General features: G+C 39.8%; 2 protein-coding genes across 2 annotated transcripts; both read right to left on the bottom strand.

Annotated features, from left to right (window-relative positions):
- Positions 1-449: 449 nt before the first annotated feature.
- On the bottom strand, positions 450-12,892 carry LOC135473836 (delta-sarcoglycan-like). The gene is made up of 8 exons (XM_064753745.1): positions 12,847-12,892; positions 8,825-9,082; positions 8,015-8,116; positions 6,535-6,622; positions 5,460-5,579; positions 4,630-4,693; positions 2,020-2,143; positions 450-1,642 (listed from the first exon to the last, which is right to left on the bottom strand). Exons 2-8 carry the CDS (start codon positions 8,999-9,001, stop codon positions 1,469-1,471), a joined length of 849 nt encoding a protein of 282 aa, XP_064609815.1. The 5' UTR covers positions 9,002-9,082; positions 12,847-12,892; the 3' UTR covers positions 450-1,468.
- Positions 12,893-23,349: 10,457 nt separating this feature from the next.
- LOC135474084 (EF-hand calcium-binding domain-containing protein 1-like) lies at positions 23,350-27,553 on the bottom strand. Its single transcript, XM_064754088.1, has 5 exons — positions 27,528-27,553; positions 25,649-25,855; positions 24,963-25,125; positions 24,336-24,389; positions 23,350-23,858 (listed from the first exon to the last, which is right to left on the bottom strand). The coding sequence occupies exons 2-5, from the start codon at positions 25,853-25,855 to the stop codon at positions 23,755-23,757; spliced, it is 528 nt and encodes a 175-aa protein (XP_064610158.1). The 5' UTR covers positions 27,528-27,553; the 3' UTR covers positions 23,350-23,754.
- Between the last annotated feature and the right edge of the window lie 275 nt (positions 27,554-27,828).

Here is a 27,828-nt window from a genome sequence, read left to right as displayed (position 1 = left end):
TAGAAACATCAGTGCATGCTCGTCGCCTCGTGACCCATGGAAACTGATGTAGTCTTGTCACGCCATGACTTGCTCGCCTGAAAACTTATGCAGGCTTGTCATGCCATAACTTGCCCACATGAAAACTTATTGCAAGTTTGTCAAGTCATGACTCGCCTACATGAAACCGTATGCAAGTTTGGCACGTCATGACTTGCGCACATGAAAACTTAAGTCAGCTTGTCAAATCATGACTTCCTTACATGAAAACGTACGCAAGTTTGTCACGTCATGACTCACCAACCTGAAAACTTATGGAAGTTTGTCAGGTCATGACTTGCCGACAAGAAAACTTAAGCAGGCTTGTCATGCCATGATACGCCTACATGAAAACTTATGCAAGCTTGTCTCACCATGACTCGCCCACAGGGAATCTTCCAGAAATAAACACAATCATTTGAATTCTTTCTTTATTTTTGTGCACCCAAAATACACTCTATACAACATCATGAGAAGTTAGTCGATGTGAAAAACAAGACAAAAATAAAAATGTCAAGAATACCTAACAACGAACAAACATAAATAACTGGACCAACAGATATCAGGGTACTGGAGATCGAACTTTCACTGGATTCTAAGTTACTAAAAGGCCAGCTATTGCTGTGTGGTTACAAATGACACAGAGTCTGACAAGAAAAACGATGGCCCAACATTGATTTAAAATTTTTAAACGGTGCAGTGGTCCGTTCGATCAAAAGATATTTATAGACTTGTAATACTACAGATGTATGGCAAACATATGAAACAACGTGAAAAGAGGTGTGCCCTTAGGGTATAGGTTTGTTCCACGTTGGTATAAATCGAGTCCGTTAACTTACACCTGACCCACCGTGACACATCTACGAGTATGTCCCTCTATGGTACCGCTGTGAGTCACCATGGTATTGGTGTTTAAACCCTTCGAGCTATAACTTTGAACAGCTGTGATAAAAATGACCGATCGAGGTAAAAATTCGACCCATTGTAAATTAGCTAACCCTAATTCGTAGAGTGATCTTAATCAATCTTGTTTTAACACTTCAGAACAAGTCTGCTACATTGTGACCACTGGGATGTATTGTCATTCACCATGGTATAAGTTCGGTATCATGGTATAACTGTGGTATTAGGTCTAACAATGTCATTTATCATGTCATAAGCCTGACCAATTATGGTATACATACATACATACATACATATACTAGAGTAGAGCTCTCAGAGGCTAGAGTAAAACTCTGAGATACTAGAGCTTAACTCTACCACACTTTGATATACACGTACATGTATACCTCTGATCAAATCTGTCATACACACAAACTTCATTTCACAGACGGAACTTCATTCCTCCAGTCACAGAGTGAGGCCTTCAATCCAGTCCTTTTTTGATCCAGAATGGGAATACTATGCGTAGTGTCTATACGCCGCAGCCTGTCCCTCGTTCCGTTGAGAACTAACTACAGATGGAGGCTGTGTTTGTACATGGTCCGTCAACTTTGTCCAGAAATAGACGTCCGGAATCCTTACAAGCGCACAGCTGGTACACTTCGACGGGCGGATCTCCGGCGATGGGCGGATTACCCAGCGGAAGGTTTTTCAGGTACATTTTCTCAGCATCAAAGCGGATCTGATTTAGAGATTAGGGAAAAACAAAACAGAAAACAACAGCAAGATTCATACATGAATGCAAGTTTTCAGGGCTGCATGAAAACATAATTTTCTTATGGTCAATAGGAGCAATTTTCTACATTTTAAAAAAGGTGCAACTTGTCTTGTCGCCTTCTATCTTTATTTGTTTGAGGACAACGACCCTTGTTACCATAATATGTGACCTACGGGAGCTGTCCTGTCTTAAAACGTAGTATCCAAAAATGATTCCTGGACAAGTTATTCATGGCCCAAGTTTACAAGAAAAGCAGGGTTAAGTTGGGTGTCAATAATGTAAGTACAAAAAGGCATTTATTTATCATATAACCAAGTCAGCTCAAGTACATGTATATTTACCCCTTGACCTTTGGATGTTATAAGTATGTCATTTAAACTGTTGAGATGTATCTTGCCGGCCGGAGCCCTGAGTTCTACGCCAGCAGGGCCCGTAACTCTGACATCCCGCGTTACAGACACAACTCTGACAAGGAAAGCAAAGATAATTGTGACTAACGATGACAAAATACGAGAAAGACTCACTTTCAATTCATTTATTGACCGTGCTCAAGTATTTTGTCCTGGTCAGATTGGAGGAATCGGGCAGAGGGGTAATCCACCGACCATTCCTGTAACCTGAAAAACTCGTCTGACTTATAGTCACAGCCGCAAATATGTGAATCAATATGTCAGTAGCTTGCGCTAGCCTAGTAGTAAGTCACCTCTAGTTGTAATGCGTGTAGGTCCTGCGATTAGCTACCTCACATTAGTCACCCAAGCAATGACAGTGGATGGGCACCGTTGGTAGCGTCATAATTATGCGACATACATTGCCAGCAATCTGCGAATGGTAGTGGGGTTTCCCCTGGCTGGCCTCCCACCACAATGCTGACCACCCTCGTATGAGTGAAATATTCTTGTGTAGGCCTACGCCGTAAAACACCAGTCAAATACACGTAAGTAAATAAAATTAAATATATATATACCGATGTTCCAACACCTATACGTAGTTATTTACAAATACATTTAGATACCCGAATGGTATACTGCACTCCGATGGCACTGTTAATGTACTAATACAGAGGTACTCGAACGAAAGAGATTCCCGTCCTATTGGTATGCTTATAATAGGTGCGTGTGTAAGTATTTGGACGAATTAGATTTTTCGAGTTGAACAGTGGGAGCAGCTATACTTTTACACATGCGACTAAACTACTCAGGTGCCAACATGAAAAATTTAGTGAAGTGTCACATGTGGGGAACAGTTAAGCAATTCAATCATAATCTCATATGATACCCCTCGCTCCCATCCCCTTCAATGGATTGAAATGCCCATCGGGTGACATTGTCATTCAATGTTTACTCATCACTTACTTTCAATATATGACCTCATCAGAATTGAGTTTGAATGTATGCTTGGGGTTTTACGTCGTGCTTAGCAATTTTTCAGTCATTTGCCGACGAGAAGTCGTTAGGCGTGTGTAGCTATACTGTGTCCTCTTGTGGTAAGGTAAGTTTATGTCGTCAAAGTGCTGCTGCCGCTACAAGTATCATGCTGAAGACACCAGACATGACACCAACCCCAGTCACATTATCTTGTCAGTACTGACCGGCAAGCGAGGCAGTAACATGTACAAATACCTTTTCAGTCTTTGGCATGACCTGACTTGGGTTTGATCCCGACTTCGAGGCGGACGATCTAACCATTAAGCCACCGAAGCATTCAGAATTAACTGATTACCTATGTACCGCCAAGGGCGGATCTAGTTCAGAATGAGGCGGGGGAGGGGGAGGGGGGTCAATCACAGCACAAGAGGCGAGGGACCAAGGGCCGCATAGGCCCCGGAAGCTCTACAATCATAGATGGCCGGAGATGCGTTCTCAGTCGTTTGGAGGAAGTTAATTTGTTTTTCTACGGTAATATTTTTACCTTCTAAGAGCTTCCTTTGGTACGTATCGTACCGCAAGCTCTATACACTCGTAACCCTGCCTGCCTTTATATAAATGCCAATACAGTGAGTAGAAAATATCAAATAAACGGATTGGAAGAGAAACATTTCAGTTGAACGACGGCGGTTATTAAAATAGATAGCAGGCACCAGATTCCAGAGGAAAACCACAAACCACGGACTAAGGCAAGTCACTTACAATTTGCTCCATGCTAATTTTTAGGTACGGTACATTTATTCAACCCGGGGAACCCTACCTCAACCATCAACAAATCAGCGTCGATTCTGTATCCATTTAAAGAGTACAATGCGGTGGATGTGAGTTCAAGTCCAGCTCACGCTGGTTTCCTCTCCGGCCGTACGTGGGAAGGCCTGCCAGCAACCTGCGGATGGTCTTGGGTTTCCCCTGTTTCCTCCCACCATAATGCTGGCCGCCGTCGTATAAGTGAAATATTCTTGAGTACGGCGTAAAACAACAATCAAATAAATAAATAGAGAGTACAAAGCCGCAAAAAGATAAATAGTGGGGACCGAGTGAGGGTGGGTAGTAGTTTAACAGCCTATCCGAACACATTAAGTGGGGGTTCAGGGCAGCGTAGGTCCCGGAAGCTCCACGACCCTAGATTGTTGTATGTCCGAGTTTTCAACCATTCAAAGTTAAGTGGTGTCCCGAGACGTAGGGTATAAAAGAGCTCGGAGCCCAAAACTGACAAAAAAAGACTAGAAGGTGTCTCGACATTTATATAGCAATTCACAAGTTGTGCATTACATGAAACTCGCCCACCGTTAAAACTACGAAGGGGTCCTGGCCTTCCCTGAAAAGTATAATGTTGAATAAAAAAAGGGCAAATTCTACAATTAGCATCATTTTTTGATGTTATATTTCTGTTTATTCTATGTACGTCCATTATAACGCTCTTGAGGGGGTGGGGGGCTCAGGGAAGGTGACAGGCCCCCGATGTAGATCCACTCCTGTAACGCTTTAGTGACACGGTCTGAGGAAATGTGAAAGCTGTCTTACCTTAATGATTCTCGACTGGGTCCGCGAATTATGGGAGACTGTACAATCTTGTCCACAGACAGACCTGTACGAAGAAGTCAGCATGTAACCTATATTCACATATAATCTTTACTCCACCCAACACAAAACTTCGCATTCAACACTCACTCACACTTTCCTGGTTTTGGTACATGTACAAAAGCTTTACTGCTGAATATTAAATCATTAATAAGTGTTAGTTTTCTGCTAGTTTTACCTACCTTTGCGTTCTACCTACCTTTACGTTCTACATTGGCTCCATACACACGATAGATATGGGGGGCGGGGGCAACTATTACAGAACAACAATCCATTTGACTATTTGTTTCAGAAACTCAGCAATCAATGATTGGAAACTTCTATCTTGTAAATACATCGAATGCAGCCTTGCACAACTATCAACCTTTTTTTACTTTATTTGTTTTTCAACGAGCTCACATTTCAGTCATTAACAAAAACTACTGGATCTGTAGATAACAAAAAACAAACAGAGAAACGCCAGAGGGAGAGCTCACCACATACCAAGCAGTTGAGCAGCATCCGGTGCACTCCTGCTGAATAAACAATGTGCGAAGACGACAGTCTTAACATCTATCCCCCTCTTTTTCTGGAACAGCTGGACACGGTGTTGTGAAACTACGGAAATTGGGTTGTGAGAGTACCTAACAGTGTTTTACAGAGCTATTAAACACAGTTAAATGTACTAAACATTTTGTTTTGCCGAACACTATTTTGTAAAACTACTAAACGCAGCGTTAAAACCTACCTACAACAACACTGATTGTCTAACTAAGGAGTGGAGATATGCTCACCTTCTACATTTAAATTCTCTTGGCCCAGAGTAACACCGTTTTTGTTAACACCAAAACGCAATTTCCCATTTTTGTCTTTAATGACGAAATTTTCACACACTGATTTTACTTCGCCGTTACCTGAAACAAACAAGACGCATATGTTACTGCCGCTACGCTATATCACTGGTTGCTGCTTATGAGGGGTGTACATGTGCATTAATGAGCCAACTAGATGATGATGGCGCCAATTGGCTCATTTTTGCTGTACAAAGTGGAATCAAGAAGCCGCCATGCCTTCAAATTATCTTGCTATCATACTTCCAACAAATATATGCATTGTGCCATGTTCTATAGTCTCTATGAAGCCACATCATATTTATTTATTTATTTATTTGGTGTTTTACGCCGAACTCAAGAATATTTCACTTATGCGACGGCGGCCAGCATTATGGTGGGAGGAAACCGGGCAGAGCCCCGGAGGAAACCCACTATTTATTTATTTGATTAGAGTATTACGCCGTACTCAAGAATATGTCACTTATACGACGACAGCATTATTGTTGGAGGAAACAGGGCAGCTCCGGAAAGGGCGGGTCGGGAAGCGGGGTTGGGGGCGTGTTGGGACTGACGACCATCCGCAGCTTTCTGGCAAGCTTCAAACATATACGAAGTCGCACAACAACGTATATCGCATCGACGTGAGGTTCCTGCATCACTATGCTGCGCTAGCACGCCACCCACTGGGCCACGTAAGTCCCCACCACCGTATATATCAAATATACACTTGATAAATTAACCGACATAAAACTTCCAATAAGTCAGTTATTATAGATGTTTACTTACCAAACTATCGGACATAAATCTTCGGTTGAGCTAGTTGGTTAATGTGTCAAACTATACCACATACAATTTCAGGGGGTCCAAACAGAGTGGTTTGTAACACCGGTCATCATACATTTGTAAATATGACTCCAGTGAAGTCATAAAGGAAGTTGACGCAAGAAATGTACGCACAATTACTGACTCCTCGTCGTCATATGACGGTGACGTTAAACGATGTATAGTAAATCTGAACAATGTATGTGAAACTAACTTATATTTATTTCGTTCGCGATCCTGTCTAGGTGATCCCTGGCGTGTATGACAACATCCCCACTGGATTCCACATACAAATTTTCCCCCTGTAAAAGAACAAATTAACATTATTGTTCATCAGTTCACTGAAATGGACAAATCACTATAATACCAATTTCTCACCGAGAATGACGAATGGTCCAAATATATGTGATTTCTCAAAAGAGAATAAATCGTATTTGTTTTTAAATTATGATGCTACTTGTATTGGTTGCTTTAAACAATATATTACTTCGACTGGCAAACAGGACAAACCTATATTATTGTCTTCCATTAATGAAACTGGACTTGAACGTCCTATATAGCAGAGCGGAAAGTTCATGGCACTGAGCTATGTACTATGAATCGATTACGTGAAAACAAACATGTTTCTAATATGAACAGTCATACGACTAGTAATATAGACACAATATTTTTTTCTCCTAACTGTTATAATGGTTCCCCAGATGCTACCATATTAGTTTTACGACAGTGAAGCAGCCATTCCCTGCAGGACATGCGGAGTGGACATTCCCGTAAGGATATTCTACAATTCATCATTTAATCACCTCTGGCCTCAGATACCTAGTCTCTTTTTCCTGCTTTTACGAGGAGGTGGGTAAACTCCATGTGTAAGGACATTCCCTTATAGATATTCTGCAATTCATCATTTAATCCGCTAGCTCCGAGCCTGATTTAAAGTACACGTAAACATCTCTAAGGCAAACCTTTCACTCCTAAAGTAACTCTGGCCTAAGATACTTAGTCTCTTGTTCCTGCTTTTACGATGAAGTGGGTAAACTCCATGTGTAAGGACATTCTCTTATAGATATTATACAATTCATCATTTAATCACCTCTGGCCTAAGATACGTAGTCTCTTTTTCCTACTTTTACGAGGAGGTGGGTAAACTCCATGTGTAAGGACATTCCCTTATAGATATTCTACAGTTCATCATTTAATCCCCTAACTCCGAGCCTGATTTAAAGTACACGTAAACGTCTCTAAGGCAAACCTTTCACTGCCATAAAGCTCATTAAAGCCATAAAGCTCATTAAAGTATTAAAACGAAAGACGAGTGATGCTGTCTAAGTGATCTCTGGCGTGTGGGGCGACATCCCCACTGGATTCCACATGCAAATTTTCCCTGTGTAAAGAGCCAATCAACACCATTGTTCATTAGTTAATTAAAATGAACAAGTCTACATAACGCTAATTTCTCAACGAAAAATTGAGAATGGTCCAAATGAATCTGGTTTCTCAAAAGACAATAAATCATATTTAATAAATGCATTAAGTCCACTACATGTACAAAAAATGAAAGACGCACGAGAAAGCTAAAACATGACAAAAGAAGCAAAAACACATAAAGGATATACCGGTAATATCTATTTTCATGAGTGTTGTGAGAAAACTAATTTGTCAATAGCAATGGAAAAGTTTACATTGGGTGGACTTACATTTCTGGTTTTTACTGATGACGTGTACAAAGAGTCAAGGAACTCCACCTCGCCGTTCACTCGTACGCCTTTCTCAATGATTTGTAATCGGCCCATCCCTCGCTGGAACAGAGTTGTACCAATATGTGTTTAAATGTTTCAATATTTGCTCACAGTATTTGCCACAGAACATTGCCTACAGTCAGCTAGTTATATATGTACATGATTGATCTTGGCTAGAAATACACTATATTGGATGAGCTGATCATACGTGCAGATCTTACGTGCATCACGTGTTGTAACACTATGATGCAAAAGTAGGATCTCTATAAGCCACAAAATCCATCCAATGAAACTCAGAAAGGAGCACACGTACATATACTCGCTACAGGTGCCACCTGTATTTAGTAAGCAGATATATGACACACATGTTCCACAAGTATTAATGTGAGAAATAAATCTAAATATACATTGCACATGTAACAGTAATATCCTTTCGCTGGAGACTAGCAGCCTTCAAACTTCTCAGTGGTGAGAGTCACGGTTTGTTTGGTATCTGGAGGTATAGTTCCATGATCTGAGCGCGAGATGCTGCTAAGGTCAGGGGTCATTACTTGTTCATTTCTCAAGACTTTACCTCATATAAACATGTCTTTTTGTGGCCACCGAATGCAAACTATTGAGCGTTTAAAATATAAATAAAACTTTGTCTTAACGGCAAATATATTATTTTAGGTGAAAAATTGATGATAATAACATCGTTTTAAACATCTGTCATTTTGAGAAAAGGTCAAAATGAGAACAATAAATTAGCAGTGGCCTATTACTCACGATAGAGAAGTCCATAACGCGAATGATCCAGACGGTGAGAGCAATGTTGATGATGAGAATGGCGAAGATGACGAGGATGAAGCCGTAGAGACACCGCTTTCTCCAGCCGTAGATCCCGACCCTGTGTTTGCGGAGGGTGGGGTTGTCCGCATCCCCAGGGGTCAAGGTGCTCGTCATGGTCAGTTTGTGACCTCCCGCAGCAGGGCACACAGCGTCAACACACTCTGGATCTAACTGGACATTGTATCCAACTGGTCACTGTGAGGATAGATGTGAAATTTAGACACGCAGGAAAGCAGGCCACGAATCTCATGGTTATACTGTGACACTTGGTTAGTCGGGAAACCAACAGAAGTCAATCATTACTCAGCTGATCTGCTCATGTAATTCATTTTTCTGAGTCAAATTAGCTCAAATAACTCAGATGTTAGTTGACCCAACGCTCAGTATATGGTGGGAGGAAACCAGGCAGAGCCGGGGGGGGGGGGGGGGGGAACGACCATGCCCAGGTTGCTGGTAGACCTGGTGTGAGGCTCCTTGGACATTGTGCTGTGCTACTACGCTAGGCCGCTAAGGCATCCCTGTAATCAAAGAGAGTCCTTGGAGAAAATTGGAGTACATGCATGTGGCAATTAGAGATGTTAGAGTCTATACATACAATATAAATCTATCGGCGGGTACAGGGCCTACACCACAGAATGTATTTTGTCGGCGATGAAAATATTCATATTTTGGTCCTTATCGCGGCAAAAATTTCCAACATTCTTTTTATTTCTGTGGTGAATCTATCGTGAAAACCCCACAATAATTTTTTCTTTATCAAGATTGCATCGTAGGTATGTGGTGACTGGTGAACAGATGGTTAGAGCAAAGGAAACATGACTGGTTGGGCCGGTGTTAGTATAATGTGACTGGGTGGGGTGTCATGTCTGGTGTCATGTCTGGTGTTTTCAGCAGATGCTTCAGTGGAGGCAGCGTTTTTGTGGTGTGGACACAGTGAGAGGCACACACCTAATGAATCCCCGTCGTCATATAAACGAAAAATTGTTAAGTACGACGTAAAACCCCAGGCATACATACCTACATGCATACATACCTGTCTTAACAGGCCGGTGTACCTGCACCTGAACATAAAACTGACGGCTACTTTTGACCTTAAACACACCACGTCACAACACAAATTACCACCATACACCTCTATGTATGTGTACACTGCAAATACCTATCCTCAAATTTAACAAAACAACCCAACGGAACACAAACGCCGTCACCTCTACACGGCATTTTCCCACATGATCACAATACTGTCGGCCCTACTTTGTGACGGCTAACTAAACACACAGTATTCCCTGTTTTTCTTTCCTCGAAACAGACGACAGAACATATAAGTACCGTACCGGATTTTATTCTACGGTAAATGACCCAAATGTTTTCCATAAAATGCATTTTGTGGGGTAAATAAACATCATAACATATTATTTTTGTTTGAGACACTTATATTTTTGCAGTAGGCCACAAATAACTATTCTAAGATCACAACAACAATCAGAGCAAAGGGAACATGAGCAAAAGGTCATGGATGAAATTGTATGTCATATACGGGAGCAATCACAGGAGGGAAAGGCTGTAAACAAAGTAATTAAATAGGGAAGGAACAAAGTAATTTCTCGTTGTGCTATTTGCAAAATGCAAAATCAAACGGTAGATAGTTACAATATTACGTGTTTCCACAGTTTCTCGTTTTTCACGTCTTTCCCCTGGTAGTACCTCCCCAATGATTCATACAAAACATGCAAAAAACCACCTGCAAACATTCTATAGCTGTTGACAGGCTCTTAATCAATCCTAGCGTTTGATACATTGAACATTAAGTAACATTCACAAAGTTTTTCAGCAGATTTTTTAACATATTACATCTGTTGAGAAATACATATTTTCCCCAGAAGGATATCATTTGAATGGCTATGAGCGAAGGAAAAAGCTGTACATCTATCTAAGGATATAATTTCTCGTTAAAATGCAGAAATAAACAGTACATAGTTAAAACATTTCGTATTTCAATAATTTGTCGCCATGGACGGCTTCCTCCTTGTCGTGCCTCGGCAATGATTCATACAAAACGTGCAAAAAAAAACATGTAAAAAAGTTAAAGCTGTTTGCTGGTTCTTAATGAATACCAGCGTTTGATACATTTGAACATTATATACATTCTCAATGTTTTTCAACAGAATTTTGAATGTAAAACAGTCTACATTTGAGTGTCAATAATAATATTTGCTAATATTATTTAAATTGAACGCTTCGTTTAATCTGAATTGGGTACGACTAAGTTTCACAGAAAGCGATAGTCTTTGGTGAAAAGAAATGCGACATTTTAACAGGTTGGTGAAGTTTTTTTTCCTCACATGTGGATTCTTTTGTAAACAGTATTCATACCCAATGCATGTAAATGTAAACGATTCACATTCGACAAAAATCTACACCAAAATTCAGACCTTCCCAAATTTAACCACGCCATCCAAATCCATACACACAGTGCATCTTCATCGGATTGAACAATATTTCATATTCAGACAAGAAAAATGCGAGAATATGCAATGCGTTTGCCAAATAATGTATGCTTCTTAATCTTAAGCTGTTATGTGTATCATGTGATCGTACATTACATCACTACCCATGTAACTCTCAACCGCTGCATGTGCAACTGGCACACAAATATCATAATTTGGCGATACACGTTAAATATATGTATTGTCAATTTGTTATTTGCTAAAACATAACAGAATTTTGTATATTTTTGAAAGAACAAAAAAGCTGGTTTTCCGCCCCCATATATATTCCAAGGTGATGACATGCTATTTCTTTTCCAGTCGCAAGACTTAAATAACAAAAAACAAAGTGTACATACACGGTTGAATTTTCGATCTGTTATAGAGAAAAGTGCAAGTTGCATATGGCTGTGTGTGTTTTAGTATAACGTGAAAGTTTCTTATTCATATGTATATGTAATTTTATCATTGTTGAAGTTAGCAAATTACCTACATCAAATAGTACGAGATCTATATGTATGCGTCGAAACCAACGTGCTTATGAAAACTTAAGGCCCCTCCCCCCAAGCTACCACCTACCTCCCGTTAACTTCCGGAAACGCACATGCAGCAGTAGGTCAACATTAGCATCAAGTATTTTCTCAGATTTAGCCTCACAATCAAACACTTGGTCTCTTCTTCCTAGGCTATATATACATCCCAGCTGGCATGCCCGCGAACAGCCGGCGAGGGTGTAGGGTTTCATGACCCTCTTACACTAGCTGTACTACCACTGTCTACTTGTTAAGTCTTCCAGGGGTGAGGACTGTAACAGGGCGGACATCTCTAAGAAAGCGGTTTACCCTATGTCATATAGCAGCGTGAGGGCTAGCCATGAGCCTTTCCTTACCGTTCCTAGCGCCATGCGGGCCATTATGAGCCGTCCTGACAAAGTACATGTACTTCCCTGAAGCCGTGCACGTAGAATAACGTAACCTTACACAGCACACAGTACTTAGCATATAAACCTGTCTCTGCATATACGAGTGCTGTGTTATTTGTGTGTGCGCAACGTAAAAGTGCAATCATATACATCTTGGCTGTAGGCAATGTATACCCATTTAGAGGGGCCTGTCTGTACACCGCTAGGACTTCAGTGAACGTGTAGCCCTACGGCTCGATCATTCACAAATTTGGTAACAATCGAGTTTTCTTGTGTGAATAACGGAACCATCCACGATATAGTACATAATATTATTAACCAAGACGTTCAACTCTACAACAGGGAACGTGCACTTATGAAAGTCTGTTGCCATTCTTAAGCTCTATAGGCTTGTAGTCAGATTCATGGAGAAATAGAGGGCACCGTGTCCGCCTGTATTTATGTGCAGATAATACTTACATCTGAACCCATGCCCGAAAGCCTTGTTCAAGTAGCTTACAAAGTCCATCAATATGTTCAAATGAACCAGCTGAATTCAGGAGGGGTCTTACCTGTTATCCCGTGGTAAACGAGACTCTCAGCCGCATCCTGTGACTTCCCGTCGGGTGAGTCAGGCTAACTACTAAAAGGCGAGACTGGGAAACAGCCAGCATTCTCACTGAGCTTACAGAGATACGGGTTCACTGGAGAGAGAGCAAGTCTAAGAGTCTAAGAATATTTCACTTATACGACGGCGGCCAGCATTATGATGGATGAAAACCGGGCAGAGCCCGGGGGAAACCCACGACCGCATCCGCATCCTTAATAACAAGCTTGGGTGATTTGTTACTAATAGGTAATGTTGCTTGTCATACAGGTGTGGTGGGTTTGTTAGTAATAGGTAATGTTGTTTGTCATACAGGTGTGGTGGGTTTATCTCCTTTCGTTTTCAGAACATCCTTGTCTCAAGTCATTATTAATTAAGACCACAGTGTTAACGTTTAGTGCTTTAATTTAGCTCCAATCATAACTTGGTGCATGCCTGCATTATCCAGCGTGCGAGAAAGCGACCATAAACCCCTTAACAGAGGTTGACCGTCAAAATCGGGACCTTCCTACGCTGTAAGGAACACCTAGCAACGCAAAAGAGGTGTTACTCGAAGCCTCTTTGCTACCTGACACTTTGTGTTCTCTCGCCAGCAATTTCAAGCTTTCATCAATAAAACTACCAAGCATGCACCTGTACACCAGAAATGGCCGGCTAGCTGTGACATCAAATTTTAGACCCTAAAATACACAGAAATGTTGTGTCCATGTAAGCACGTCACGAGTGGAAAACTTCTATTCACAGGGCAATTCTGTTTTCTCCACCCATGAATATGACCACCATAATATAAAACTTCTTGAGCATGACTTGAAACAATATTCAATTAAAGTATTCATATTTGACCTAAAGAAGCTGCTTTCAGCAATCTCACTCAGCAAATAGAAAGTGAAATTGATCAGTATATAGTACATAAAGATTTAAAGCTGATTTTCTGTACCTGTCCCACAGTACATGCTGTGCTCAAATTAGAGATTAACTTATTGGTTGATTGGTTGATTGATTGATTTATTGGTTGACTGATTGATTTATTGGTTGATTTTTTGATTTATTGCTTGATTGATTGTTGTTTTACTTTGTGGCCAAGAGTGCTTCACCTTTAAAACGGCGGTCTGGTTTATTAAACTGACTATAACTTCGCTTCGTAAATTAATTTTTCGTACATTTTCTTGTAAATCGCTTCATTTTATTCATGATGTATAAACATATATACAGCCTAAACCTGTTCGTTAGACTGACGGATTGTCGAAACTTTATTTCTAGCAAAACAACTACAAATTTTATGATCAGCATTCACAGCAAAGCGTCTCATTTAAAGAGGATATGTAGAGATCAAATCAAATTTTCTGTATTTACTAAGTATAGTTCAAATTATTACCTTAATTAATAAAGTAGCATTTCAAAAATGTTTTGAAAATATTTAAAAAATTCTTCGACACTCATTTGTTGACGCCATTTTGTCATGTTATAGCTATCTGCAATGACGTCACAAAACCTTGGAGCTCTCCCGTACTACCGGTATTAAACAATATGACAATGAGAAAATACAAAGATACCGAACCAAAGAGTATTAGCTCTGTTCCATGTTCAAAGCGCCGATGTTTCTTTTAGTTTGGCGCTCGGTCAGGGCGACACAATCGCCGTGTTTTAGAGGTCCTGCTCGTCCTTATCCTGGATGTGTGTAAGCATTTGGCCAAGCTGCCTTTACTCACTTCAGGGAATATACCGAACATAGCTGGACCTTCTGATTGATAACAGATCCTTTCATTCAGATTTTGGGAAGATATTTTCGTAATCAATTTGACTTTGCTAAGGGAAAATAATGCGAAATCACAATATATTTCTTCAAGTAATGACTCTCTCAAGGCGGTTTTCTTGGCAGCTCACCCCGGCAAGTTACTGTAGTATCCCGCTCAACATGTACGCCTTGTGACGCAGACAGCCGTTCTCAGCTCTGTACCTATTAATGCATCAGTTTAACACTTAAACTAACCACAAAATCCAATTTATTGCACCGATATCTGTCTATCCACTAGAAACCACGCTGACAGTCCATAGGTAATAGGTGTTTTGACGTGACAGCCCGTTATCACATCAGCACTAGTGATTGGCCAAGTTCACAAGGGCTCTACAACAAGGCTACTGAACTTTGAATTGTCCGTCAGTGCGATGTCCCCAATGCTGAACTTCATATTATTAAAAATTTTACAGAATTTTTTACATATTTTTCTGTGATAACTGTGTTCTATATAATATTTCCTATGTATATATCTAGTGCCACACTGTATGTTCTCTTTAAACATTTGACTCATACCTGTAATATTCATCGTGTTAAAATGATGCTAAAGTTTTAGGAATTGACACGATGTATAATATATAAATATTAGGAACACTTTTACCAATTCTGAAAGGTAACACGTGCACAGACATTTTCGATATTTTTTTTAAGGTTTTTATTTGGACTAATGTAAAATAGTGGTAAAAATTCGACGGGATTTGTGCTGATTAATGCTTTGCCTTTCATCTCTGGTATAACTCCTTTACTCTCGTTACAAGTAAATCTCTTTAGAAATGGGTAAAATCAACAGGCGTCATAAACTGCATAGTTCTTGTAGAAATCACCGGTACATATGCGAATAGAATGCAGCTTGGTCTTTGGGGGGGGGGGAGCGGTTTGGAATCGCACGAACAAACAGAAAACATAAAGATCCTGTATGAGCACTTCCATGTCAGGCTATACAGACATTCATTACATTGATACAAGGCACAAATTTGACATCTTAAACATCTTCAAATTTTGTTTTCCGGACAGAATCAGTCTTTTTTCTACTAAAGATCGTCTAACTTGTGAGACTGTCACAGCAACCTTTCCTGATGAAGACATACATTTATGTGATCGATAAGTCACTAAAAAAAAACATAGAGACATGAAAAATATTTTTATTCCATTTACTTACAGCAGTTTGGAAATATTGGTTAGATAATGTATGCCATATGAACAGAACTAACAAAATCAGCATGTGATCAGATAGAGCCGTCGACCGTATCAGTGTCCGGTCATTAGGTGTTCAGGTCGACTAGTTATATAATATGACATCAGCTGTGGCATCACGTGTACAATTAACCCATAACGCGGAAACCAGTGTAATGACAAATAGTATCTAGTAAAATCGAAAAGAGGTCACTGACTAAAAGCCTGGACTTAAGCATAAAAACAGATAAATCGAAAACTGAACAACAGCTATCACTGAATGCCTCAAGTGAAAGAAAGCGACCAATTGCAATAAAACAACAACAACAAAAAACCCCAAGCAAACAAAGAAGTACACAATGCAAAGGAATTGTGGAACAAAGAAACAGGGCAATAACAAAGGGCTATGAGGAGCACGAAAACAAAAGGCAAACATTTAAAGCTTCATTTTAAAAAATCAAGAAATTGCACATGATGGATTCAAAGAGTCACTTGCTTATTTAGTAAAAAATTAGAGACGCTGCTTTGAACTTATGTTTCAGCAAGACAGATGACAGACAGTGCATGTATGTAGTTTCGGCCTTAGGAAAACAGCAGTTTAGTGCCATTTGTAGTGCTCAAGGATTCATTTTTTTATTTATTTGATTGGTGTTTTACGCCGTACTCAAGAACATTTCACTTATACAACGGCGGTCAGCATTATGGTTGGAAAAAACCGGAGGAAACCCACGACGATCCTCAGGTTGCTGCATGACCTTCCCATGTACGGCCGAGAGGAAGTCACAGGGACCGAATTCGTGAGGGGCTTCTCGGTCATTACGCTGCGCTAACGGGCTATCCAACTGAGTCATGGAAGACCCTGTATTGCCCCAAGAAGAATTTTATGTACCTTTATATAATAAGTCACATCGTAAATTGCACAGTAAGAAAAAAAATCTACAGTTTCGTGTATTTTTAAATTATCACCACTAGTACACAATGGAGAATTTACGCGACTACCTTCCAGTGTTGGGGATTTGTATCAGGAGCCTTCGCTGACCGAGAGGCCTAATGTTTTGTACAAACGGCCAGTCGTTGACCCCTGAGTTAGAATGGTCGAATCTTTCAAGTACAGCTAACTATACACCTTAAGCCCTGATCTATAGGCTGTCCTCTGGGCTTTGGCCATTTTTCTGTGGGCTATGTTTTTTGGTTCTCTTGGTTCTGCCTTGCTGCCTCTATCAGGTTTTCTCCAGGCTGTGTCGGTTGTTTTTTTTCTTTCTGTTTCTTTCTTTTCTGAGCTTTGCCTGGTTTTTTTCTGTCCATGTTCCCCAATGTTATTATAAAAATGAAATTTTCTTCATCTCGTCGTAAAGACATCATGCCTTATAAAAGTGGTATCAAGACACGAACTGAAAGAACTGTTATTACTGGAAATCTTAGAAGCTACACGGAGACAAAATATATCTTAGTATGTAAAACAAAAATATGCTTAGACACATTACCTTGACGTTTGGAGTAGAATGTACAGGGATACCACCAGGACAACTGATTCAAAAGTGACTTTTGAGGACGGTATTTATACATTTCAAATTGCTTGTATTCCTTAAGTATGCATCGCATCAGTCTAAGGTTCTTCCTCATCATTGTTTATTCGCCGAGACATCAGCTTTCTTCAAAAAGATTTTCAGAGAAATGGCGAAGTAAATGTCAACTGGAGCACATTTTAGGTTCCATCTATTTGCCCAAGGTAGGTACTGACCAGGAAACGATCTGGACGGGCATGCAATCGACAAGTGAACCGCCGCCAACGTAAACCTTAACTCAGTGTTGTGTTTGTTATTTAATTCAGTTTAAATGTAAAGTTTGCTTATGCTTTGTACTGCCTGCCATCACCTCGTGTCATGTGTGGAATTAAGGACAGCCGTGATGACAGTCACATGCATATTTCGGTTCACGTACTAATTGTGTTTTACGGACTAATATCCACAGACAGCATACAAATAATTATGACTTCACTCAAGGGGTTACACTGTGTAAATTTAGTATCCATGCTGTATGTGCATGTGGAGTCCGAGGCTCTGGTCTGCAGCTCTGTGGATCAGCCTGGTTTACGTTAGGCAAGGCGTATACGTAGACGAATTGGTAATTCAAACAAGGAGGGTTATTGGCAATAAATTTCTGGTACTCTGAACACGGTGGACCAGTTAGGTAATGCGGAAGTTAGTCCAAGATAATAACACTTGTTAGATCTTGCAGGTATACTTTAAGAGAAATATACACGGAATGCATGAAAATATGTCGTCTTAATTTGAATGAGCTCAAGGTACATGCATACATAATGATCGGAACAGTAAGTCATCCTTAACAGCTGTAAATCAGGGGTTGGTGATTCATGTAGGTGTGAAATAAAACAGTAAACCTGGCACACTAAGGGAATAAAGTAGGTAAGCTGTGTAAATCATTAAATCCACTGGGAAAGTGGAGATGAAGTACATATAAGCATGTGTAAACCAGTAAACCAAGGCACACTTGAAGAATCTGCCGGGTAGGCATGCTGTACATCAGTAAACCAGGCATGCTAGAGGAATCAGGTAGGCATGCTGTAACCAATCAGACCGGGTACACTAACCAGGTAGGCATGCTGTGTATCAGTAAACCAGGTACACTTTGGTAATCAGGCAGACAAGTTGTAGAAACCAGTAAACCAGGTACACTGGGGGAATCATTTATTTATTTATTGTATATATTTAACTGGTGTTTTACGCTGTACTCAAGAACATTTCACTTATGTGAAAACGGCCAACATTATGTTGGGGGGAAACCGTGCAGAACCCGGTGTAAACCCACAACCATCCACAGGTTATTGACAGCCCTTCCCACGTATTGTCAGAGTATGAGCTGGACTTGAACTCACAGCGAGAGCATTGGTAGGGGGCTTCTAGGTCATTGCGCCGTGCTGGCCTGCTAACCCTCATGGACACGGAGGCCCCCTGGGGGAATCAGGTATGCATGGCACACACGAATAAACCAGGTACACTGAGGGAATCAGGTAGGCATCCAGTAAACAAGTAAACCAGGTAGACTTTTAAAATTCGGTAGGCATGTATAAACCAGTAAGCCATGTACAATGGTGGAATCAAGTGGGCATGTTATAAATCAATAAACCAGGTACACTTTTACAATCATGTAGGCATGCTATATAAATCAGTTAACTAGGTACACTGGGGGAATCAGGCAGGCATGTTGTAGAAACCAGTAAACCAGGTACACTGGGGGAATCAGGTAGACATGTTGTAAATCAATAAACCAGGTACACTTTTACAATCATGTAGGCATGCTATATAAACCAGTTAACCAGGTACACTGGGGGAATCAGGTAGGCAGGCTGTTTAAACCAGTTAACCAGGTACACTGGGGGAATCAGGTAGGCATGTTGTATAAACCTGTAATCCAGGTACACTGGGGGAACCAGGCAGGCATGTTATATAAACCAGTAAACCAGGTACACAAAGGTAATCAGACAGGAATGTTATATAATCCAGTAAACCAGGTACACTAATGTAATCAGGTAGACATGTTGTAGAAACTACATGTAGTAAACCAGGTAGATTGGGGGAACAAGGCAGGCATGTTATATAAACCAGTAAACCAGGTACACTGGGGGAACCAGGCAGGCATGTTGTAAATCGGTAAACCAGGTACACTTTTACAATCATGTAGGCATGCTATATGAACCAGTTAACCAGGTACACTGGGGGGATCAGGTAGGCAGGCTGTTTAAACCAGTTAACCAGGTACACTGGGGGAATCAGATAGGCATGTTGTATAAACCTGTAATCCAGGTACACTGGTGAAACCAGGCAGGCATGTTGTATAAACCAGTAAACCAGGTACACAAAGGTAATCAGACAGGAATGTTATATAAACCAGTAAACCAGGTACACTAATGTAATCAGGTAGACATGTTGTATAAACCAGTAAACCAGGTAATCAGGTAGGCATGTTGTATAAACCAGTGAACAAGTACACTGTTGGAATCTATTTGGTATAAGCCCACTAGTTCAAGATAAATTTGAATTAAACTGTTCAGTTTGAAGAAATCTATATTTTAAATTGATAACCGATGTTTTTCCATGCAGCGAGCTGCGTTCGTGTCGTTCGAAGGATGTTTAGTTTTATTTTACTTTCATGAACCGAGGAACCTTTAAATACATGTAATTTCCATGATTTTTACTAAGCATATGTTGTCTTTTTGGTTTTGCTTTCTGTGTGATTGAGTGAAGAACTGAAATTATTCTATTTGGTATAAGCCCACCAGTTCAAGATGAACTATAATTTAACTGTAAAAATCTATATTTTAAATTGATAAGCGATATTATTTCTATGCAGCGAGTTTCGTTCGTTTTTTTTTTGAAGGATGTTTCTTTTTATTTCACTTTACTTTCATGCATCGAGGAACCTTTAAATACATGTAATTTCGAGATCAGTTTTGACACGATTTTTACTAAACATATGTTGTCATTTTGTTTTGCTTTCTTTGTGCCTGAGTGAAAAAGTGACATTACACTGACACCGGGTCAATCAGTCCTATTATTTTTACTCTAATCTCTCAGTGCTGAGGAATAAACGAGGCAGCAACTTGTACCATTTTTAATGTCTTGGGAATAACCCGACCCGGGTTTGATCCCGAATCTCCCGACTTGTAGGCACTCTAGCCATTAGGCTACTGAAATGATCAGACAGTCTTGCAAGACTCTGTATATGTGTGCCTGTATTGGTATAAAAACATCAATTACCCCCAATGTGTTTATTCGTATTGTCATTATTCTCATTATTTTCATTCCTCTTGTCCCTATTGACATCATAGTTATTGACATTATCCTCGTTGTCTTGTTGCTAATGGTGATTACTTCAAAGGTTTGACTTTCGAAATAAACATATGTAGTACATTATGTAACATCTTTTACGTTAGAAGACTTTCCAAGTATTTGTTAACTTGATTGGTATGACAAACTGACGGCTATTTCGCTGAAATGGGGGGATAATTTACATAGGTGGTGGAAGCCGGGTAGAGGCAGGGAAAGCCCCACGCAGCTCCAACAACACGACAAACCTGTTGACACAAAGCCAAAACCGTACCAACAAGAGCTTGAACAAGAGACATCACTAATTGGTCAATTTTTATACTTGATAACAGAAACCATTAAACTGCTAAAACAAGAGACTCCCATCTTATACTGTATAATCATTAAAACCGAGAACAACACATGATCAAGAATGATGAAAGCTTCTCTGTAGATGCATCTTCTAGTGTAAAACTTTTACAGACCCTATCTGTGTTGATTTACATACATGTGCTTACATTTACTAAATTCGCCATATGCAGTATAATTATTTTTTCATCGTATCATGATGATGCAATATCACATTGGATTATTTATAGGCTCAGTCACATGCGATATTACATGAAGAGATAAAAAAAAGTGCAGAATAAGGTGAAAAATAATTTCACACTTATACACCTTGTAGATAAATTGCACTGAATTTATCTCGTAGAATGAGAATTTATCACATGAAAGGAGATTTTTTTAAATGTGCAGATGTATTTTTAGATACGGTTGTTTATGGTTGTTCTGTTAATCGTTATTTCTGCTGTTGTCCTTAACGTCTTTTAATCTTGAAATTCATGGAGATGTTGTAAATGGAATGAGAACAAATAATCACGTACCTGCCTAAAATGGTAAACAAGCATCAAGTTATCATCTTTTAGTAATTCAGGGGGCCCCGTGGCCGAGGTGATTGGCGTGCCAGCGCGGCGCAATGACCTAGGAGCCCCCCAGCAATGTATATTCCAGTTTTTTGACCTAAATATCGCTCATCATCGTAAATTAATTTTTCGTATATTTCCTTGTAAATCGCCTTATTTTATTCACGATGCATAAATATGTACACAACGTAAAGCTGTTCGTTAGAGTGAGGGATTGTCGAGAAGTTCTTTCTAGAACAACAACCGCAAATTTTATGATCAGCATTTACAGCAAAGCATCTCATTTAAAGAGGCTATGTAGAGATCAAACCAAAAGTCCTGTATTTACTAAGAATAGCTCAAATTATTATCTTTCTTTATAGTCAACATAAAGTCAGCCACTAAAGCTAAATTAATAAATTAGTATTTCAGAAATTTTCTAAAATATATTAAAAGCTCTACACCATTTATGAACAAAATAAATAGCAAACAATGGTCAGTACCTGTGTGTTAAAAACCCACACTCACTTGGTGACGCCATTTTGTCATTTTTTTATAGCCATCGATAGTGACGTCACAAAAACGTCTGAAGCCCAACTAAAGAGTATTAGGTCTGCTCTGTTAAAAGTGCCGATGTTTCTTTTAGTTTGGCTCTCGGTCATAGTAATGCCAGTTGACACAAACGTCGTGTTTTAGCGGTCCTGCTCGTCCTCATCCTGGATGGGTGTAAGCGTTTGCCCTAGCTGGCTCTACCGACTTTAGGGAATTTACCGAACATAGCATGACCTTCTGACTGATAATAGATCCTTTTATTAAGATTTTGGGACGATATTTTCGTAATGAATTTGACTTTGGTAAGGGAAAATAATGCGAAGTCACAATATATTTCTTCAAGCAATGACTCTCCCAAGCCAGCTCACCCCAACCAGTTATTGCAGTAATCTGGCCAACAAGTACACCTTGCGACACAGACAGCCGTTCTCAGTTCTTTACTCATAACGGTGTAGTTCAAATGCATCAGTTTAACACTTAAACTAACCGCAAAATCCAATTTATTGCACCGATATCTGTCTGTCCACTAGAAGAAACCAAACGTCGAGAGGTGATAGGTGTTTTGACGTGACAGCCAGTTATCACGTGACGCTTTCAACACTATTGATTGGCCAAGTTCTTAGGGACTTCTACAACATTGCTACTGAACTGTGAATTTTCCGTCAGTGCCATGAACTTCATCTTCTCGACTTTTAAAACTGTACAGAATTTTTTACATACTTTTCTGTGATAACTGTGTCCTATATCATTTTTCCTATGTATATATAGTGGCAGACTGTATTTTCTCTTTAAATATTTGACTCGTACCTGTAATATTCATCGTGTTAAAATAATATTAAAGTTTTAGAAAGTTACACAATGTATAATACGCCCCGCTTTATAAATATGAGAAACTCTAATACCAATTCTGAACGGTAACACGTGCACAGACATTTCCAATATTTTGTGAAAGGTTTTTATTTGAACTAATCTAATATAATGGTAAAAATTCGACTGGACTGGTGCTGATAAATTTTGACCTAATCACCTCTTTATAACTTCGGTATAACTTCTGGAACATAGTTACAAGTAAATCTGTTTACAGGTGGGTAAAACCAAAAGGCGTCATTAACTACATAGTCCTTGATTAATTCATCGGTACATATGTGACTGGAATGCAGCTTAGTCGCACGAACAAACAGAAAACATAAAGGGCCTGTGTGAGCACTTTCACTGACTTTATTTTTTATATAACTCAAGCTATACAGATATTCATTACCATAATACAAGTCACAAATTGAACATCTTAAAAATTTTAAAACATCTTCAAATTTTTTTCCGGACAGAATCAATCTTTTTCTTCTAAAGATCTTCTAACTTGAGACTGTCTCAGCAACCTTTCCTGATGAAGACATACATTTATGTGATCGATAAGCCTTAAAAACTTTGAAGTCACACAAAAAAGACAAAGACAGGAAAATATTTTTATTCCAATTTTTTAATTTGTCCGTGAAACACCGAATAAAAATGGTGTCAAATTACAGCAGTTTGGAAATATTGGAAAAATAATATATGCTATGTGAACAGAACTAACAAAATCAGCATGTGGTCGGATAGAGCGGTCGACCATATCGAGGTCCGGTCATTCAGGGTTCAGTGACAGTATCATTAGTGGTCAGTGGGGGAAGTGTGGTCAGGGGAAGTGTGGTCAGTGGGGGAAGTGTGGTGTCGGGCTCAACCGGGCCATCAGCTGCAAAACATCAAAAGATGGATTTAAAGTAAAAGTATATACTGTAACACGAGTGAAATAGCCTCAAATGCTGCATAAAACGATACAGATGTGCAGATTCGCATGTGTAGTGATGTGTTTTCACTGAAACTCCAAAGCCAGTGTGTTTTCTAGCCGCACCAGTTTGGGGACTGATCCCAAAATGGAGTGTACACACTAAGCACAAGTGTTTCGTTGATCGGTTTTTAACACATAATGCAAACACAGTCATGCTTACTGGACTATTTGCTTTGATTGAAAATGTCCCAAACATAAATATGCAAGCATCTTGCATGTTTGCTGAAATATCCATGTCTCTTCAGCTACCATACACAGCTTTTATAAATGAACACCAGAACACCTTCCTAAACTGTAACAGAAATTTTAGCGTGCAAGATTCACATAAAGCTGACATTAACTGGGTTTGATATTAACCTCACAGTCAAATAACCAACTCACCAAACACAAACACCTTTGATGATAACAGTTCCTCTTCAGTCAGCTTGCCGTCTTCTGCAAATGTTAAAATGAGAAATGTTATGTAAGGAAAGTTCCAAAGCTGTCTTCGTATACAATTTTAATAATGTTTTTAACTTATCTTCATGACCCATGAATACGCAGCGAGCAAAAGTTCAATCTCATCTAGAGAGTGGATTAAGACCACCGTGTAGAAACTGAAAGGTTCAAAATACAAACATACCCATGTGTGGTACAATACTGCTGAGGTTGAAAGAACTGTACAGTAGTCTGAATCTCTAAAACATTCTTAAACACAACGGCTCTAAGGCAGTCAAGTGGTAAAGGGTCCGCCTTGCCTAGCAAGACCAAAAACGTTGAACTCGGCAAATTTGGTACTTCAGCACCGGTACTCAATGGGAAGGGATATGCCAAGAGCTGATTGATCCCATGTCAAGGTAATTTGACTCAATGGGCAAGGTGTGTTGTCTTGTGTCTTCCGTATGGCGTTTAAGTGAAGCGGCACTATTAATCATTCGGAAATACCTTCGTGAAATGACACCAATTTTTTTAAAACACCATTGAATTCCAATCCATCAAACGTATATACGCTACAGTTGTAATACTTACGGTTGGTATCAGTAGCGTTGAAGGCGACGATCAGATCAACTTCGTTCACAGAGTGGCCTAGTGTGGTTGCAATTTCCTGAAGACTGACGAAGTCATCATCGCTCAGGTCGTAAAAGTCAAAGTTCCTTGGCAGCCGAGTGACGTGGACGCCCTGTTTGAAAGCCTGTCAACACGGGTGGTATAAACACGTAGAGTTGTTTGATGTGTACAAGATTTTAGTGCAGCCGTCTACATGTACGTCTATATGTACATGTGAGTTCAAGTCTAGTTCATGGCGGCTTCCTGTCTGGCCGTAGGTGGGACTTTCTCTCAGCAACGAGCCGATGATCGTGGGTTATCCCCGAGCTCTGTGCGGTTTGATCTCATCATAATGCTGGCTGCCATCGTATATGTGAAATATTCTTGAATACGGCATAAAACACCAATCAAATAAGTAAATGTATAAATAATATAACGAGATGCTAATGCTATGTAAGGATGTGTCTGTCGTGAGAATAATAGTCGGATAATTTTGAGCAATTCTTGATCACTGACGACTAATAAATTACTTTTTACCCCACTGCATTTTTTTAAAACTTAATCCTGCTTAAGTCTTATTATGCCAAGTATATGACCCTGTCCTCGATGCATAAGTTTTACTCTCCATTCTGCTCTTCCTATTACAGTTGTAGGAGTATGGATCTTACCGCCCTCTTCCTCTTGCCACACAAAGCCCCACAGCCAAACTTGCATAAAAATCCTTTCGTGCAGATTCTAGGACATGTCAATGAGCAAGCGGGTTTCCAGGCACGGGCAATGGCTCTTCCGATTCGCCTAAAACGAATCCAACCTGATTCTGTCTCGTGGACGAGTAGCAAGGAAACTAGGGCAACAGCTATCAGCGTAAGCTTCATCTGAAATATAATCAACAAACAGTATGAGAAAAACAAAACGCCCACAAGTTATTACTCGAAGACTCATCCTAAACACTCAAACAGTTGAATATAACAATAAAAATAACAAGATAAGACTTGGCGACAAACATGGAAAATGCCAGCATCGTGACGGCTAACTTTAGAGTAATAATTAACCACTAACATTGTAATTAACCAGGGCAGCAGCTATTGAACGAAAATCGTTCGGAACAGATCGACTAGTTATATAAAACGACATCAGCTGTGGCATCACGGGTGAAATAAACCGGTAACTAATACTAATGGCCAATAGTATCTAGTAATACCGAAATGTGGGCACTGACTAATGGGTTGGACTTAAAGTATAAAAACAGAAAAATCGAAAACAGAACAACAGCTATCAGTATCGACTAGTTACACGTAAAACAGAAAAAAACAAACAAACAAAGAAGTACAACATCTACAGGAATTGCGGAACAAAGAAACAGGGCGACGACAAAGGGCTATCAGGAGCACGAAAACAAAAGGCAAACATTTGAAGCTTCATTTCAAATAATGAAGAAATTGCACGGAAAGGAATCAAAGAGTCACTCGTTTACGTGAAAATCAAGGAAGCAGCTTTGAACTAACACTTTGGCAAGAAAGGTGACAGACAGTATGTGTATGTAGCTCCGGACTTAGGAAAACAGCAATTTAAAGCCAATTGTATTGCCCCAAGAAGAATATAATGTTTATTTATTTGATTGGTGTTTTACAGAGTAATCAAGAATATTTCACTTATAATACGGCGGCCAGCATTATGGGGGGTGGAGACCGGGAAGAACCGGGGGAAACTCACGACCATCCGACGCTTGCTTGAAGACCTTCCCACTTACGGCCGGATAGGAAGCCAGCAAGTGCCTTTGTGTAATACGTCACATCGTAAATTGCACAGCGAGAAATAAAAAGCTACTGTTACGTGTATTGTTAAATCATCACCACTAGTGCACAATGGAGACAAACATGCGGTTTTAAGGATTTGTATCAAGAGCCATCGCTGACTGAGAAACGTAATGTTTTATACAAACAAACGGCTAGCCGTTGATCCCTGAGTTGGAATCTTTGATACAAATAACTATACATCTTGGGTCCTGATCTACAGGCTGTCCGGTATTCCACGGGCTCTGCCATATGATGTCTGGTCTTTTGATACCACTTCTCTAAGCGTTGTAAGGCTTTCTCTCGCCCATGTCCTGTCTTCTTTGTCCGTTTTTCTGGGGTTTCTCCGTTCCTCTGGTCTCTGGTCATTTTTCTGTGGGCTATGTTCTTTAGTTTTCTTGGTTCTGTCTTGTTGCCTCTATCAGATTTACTGTCGGCTGTATTTTTTTTTAGTTCTTTTTGTTTCCTTTTTCTGAGCTTCGCGTGTTTTTTTTCCATGCAAATACCTCATTGTTATTATTACAATAAAATTTTCTGTATCTCGCCGTAAAGACATCATGACATAACATAAAAGCAATCAACAAGGCGCCCGGTGATTTATCCAAAACCCAACTGTAGTGATTGATCAGTGATTTACAATAACGGATACAGGCTATTACACGCAAATCTTAGAAGCTACACGGAAACAATATATATATATATATATATATATATATATATGTCTGTAAAAGAAAAATAAGGTAAGACACATTACCTTGACGTTTGGATTAGGATGTAGAGGGATACCACCAGGGCAACTGATTCAGAAGAGGCTTTTTAGGACGTTATATATACATTTGGAATTGCTTGCATTCCTTATGTACACATCGCGTCACTCTCCGGTTCTTCCTCATCAGTGTTTATTCGCCGAGACATCCGCTTTCTTCAAAAAGATTTTCGGAGAAATGGCGAGGTAAATGTCAACTGGAGCAAATTTTAGGTTCCATCTATTTGCCCAAGGTAGGTACTGACCAGGAAACGATCTGGACGGGCATGCAATCGACAAGTGAACTGCC

The sequence above is a fragment of the Liolophura sinensis genome, chromosome 8 (assembly GCF_032854445.1).
Source record: "Liolophura sinensis isolate JHLJ2023 chromosome 8, CUHK_Ljap_v2, whole genome shotgun sequence".
Taxonomy (NCBI): domain Eukaryota; kingdom Metazoa; phylum Mollusca; class Polyplacophora; order Chitonida; family Chitonidae; genus Liolophura; species Liolophura sinensis.
This window is presented reverse-complemented; position numbering and strand designations above follow the sequence as displayed.

What these genes read in the sequence shown, in the direction of transcription:
- LOC135473836 (XM_064753745.1), bottom strand. Translation starts at nt 9,001, where the DNA reads ATGACGAGCACCTTGACCCCTGGGGATGCGGACAACCCCACCCTCCGC. An exon ending in CATCAGTAAAAACCAGAAAT is followed by an intron (nt 6,623 to 8,014) that starts GTAAGTCCACCC and finishes GTTCTTTTACAG; the next exon opens with GGGGAAAATTTGTATGTGGA. An exon ending in AGAGAATTTAAATGTAGAAG is followed by an intron (nt 4,694 to 5,459) that starts GTGAGCATATCT and finishes TTCTTCGTACAG; the next exon opens with GTCTGTCTGTGGACAAGATT.
- LOC135474084 (XM_064754088.1), bottom strand. Translation starts at nt 25,855, where the DNA reads ATGAAGCTTACGCTGATAGCTGTTGCCCTAGTTTCCTTGCTACTCGTC. An exon ending in GTGGCAAGAGGAAGAGGGCG is followed by an intron (nt 25,126 to 25,648) that starts GTAAGATCCATA and finishes CCGTGTTGACAG; the next exon opens with GCTTTCAAACAGGGCGTCCA. An exon ending in ATCAAAGGTGTTTGTGTTTG is followed by an intron (nt 23,859 to 24,335) that starts GTGAGTTGGTTA and finishes GATGTTTTGCAG; the next exon opens with CTGATGGCCCGGTTGAGCCC.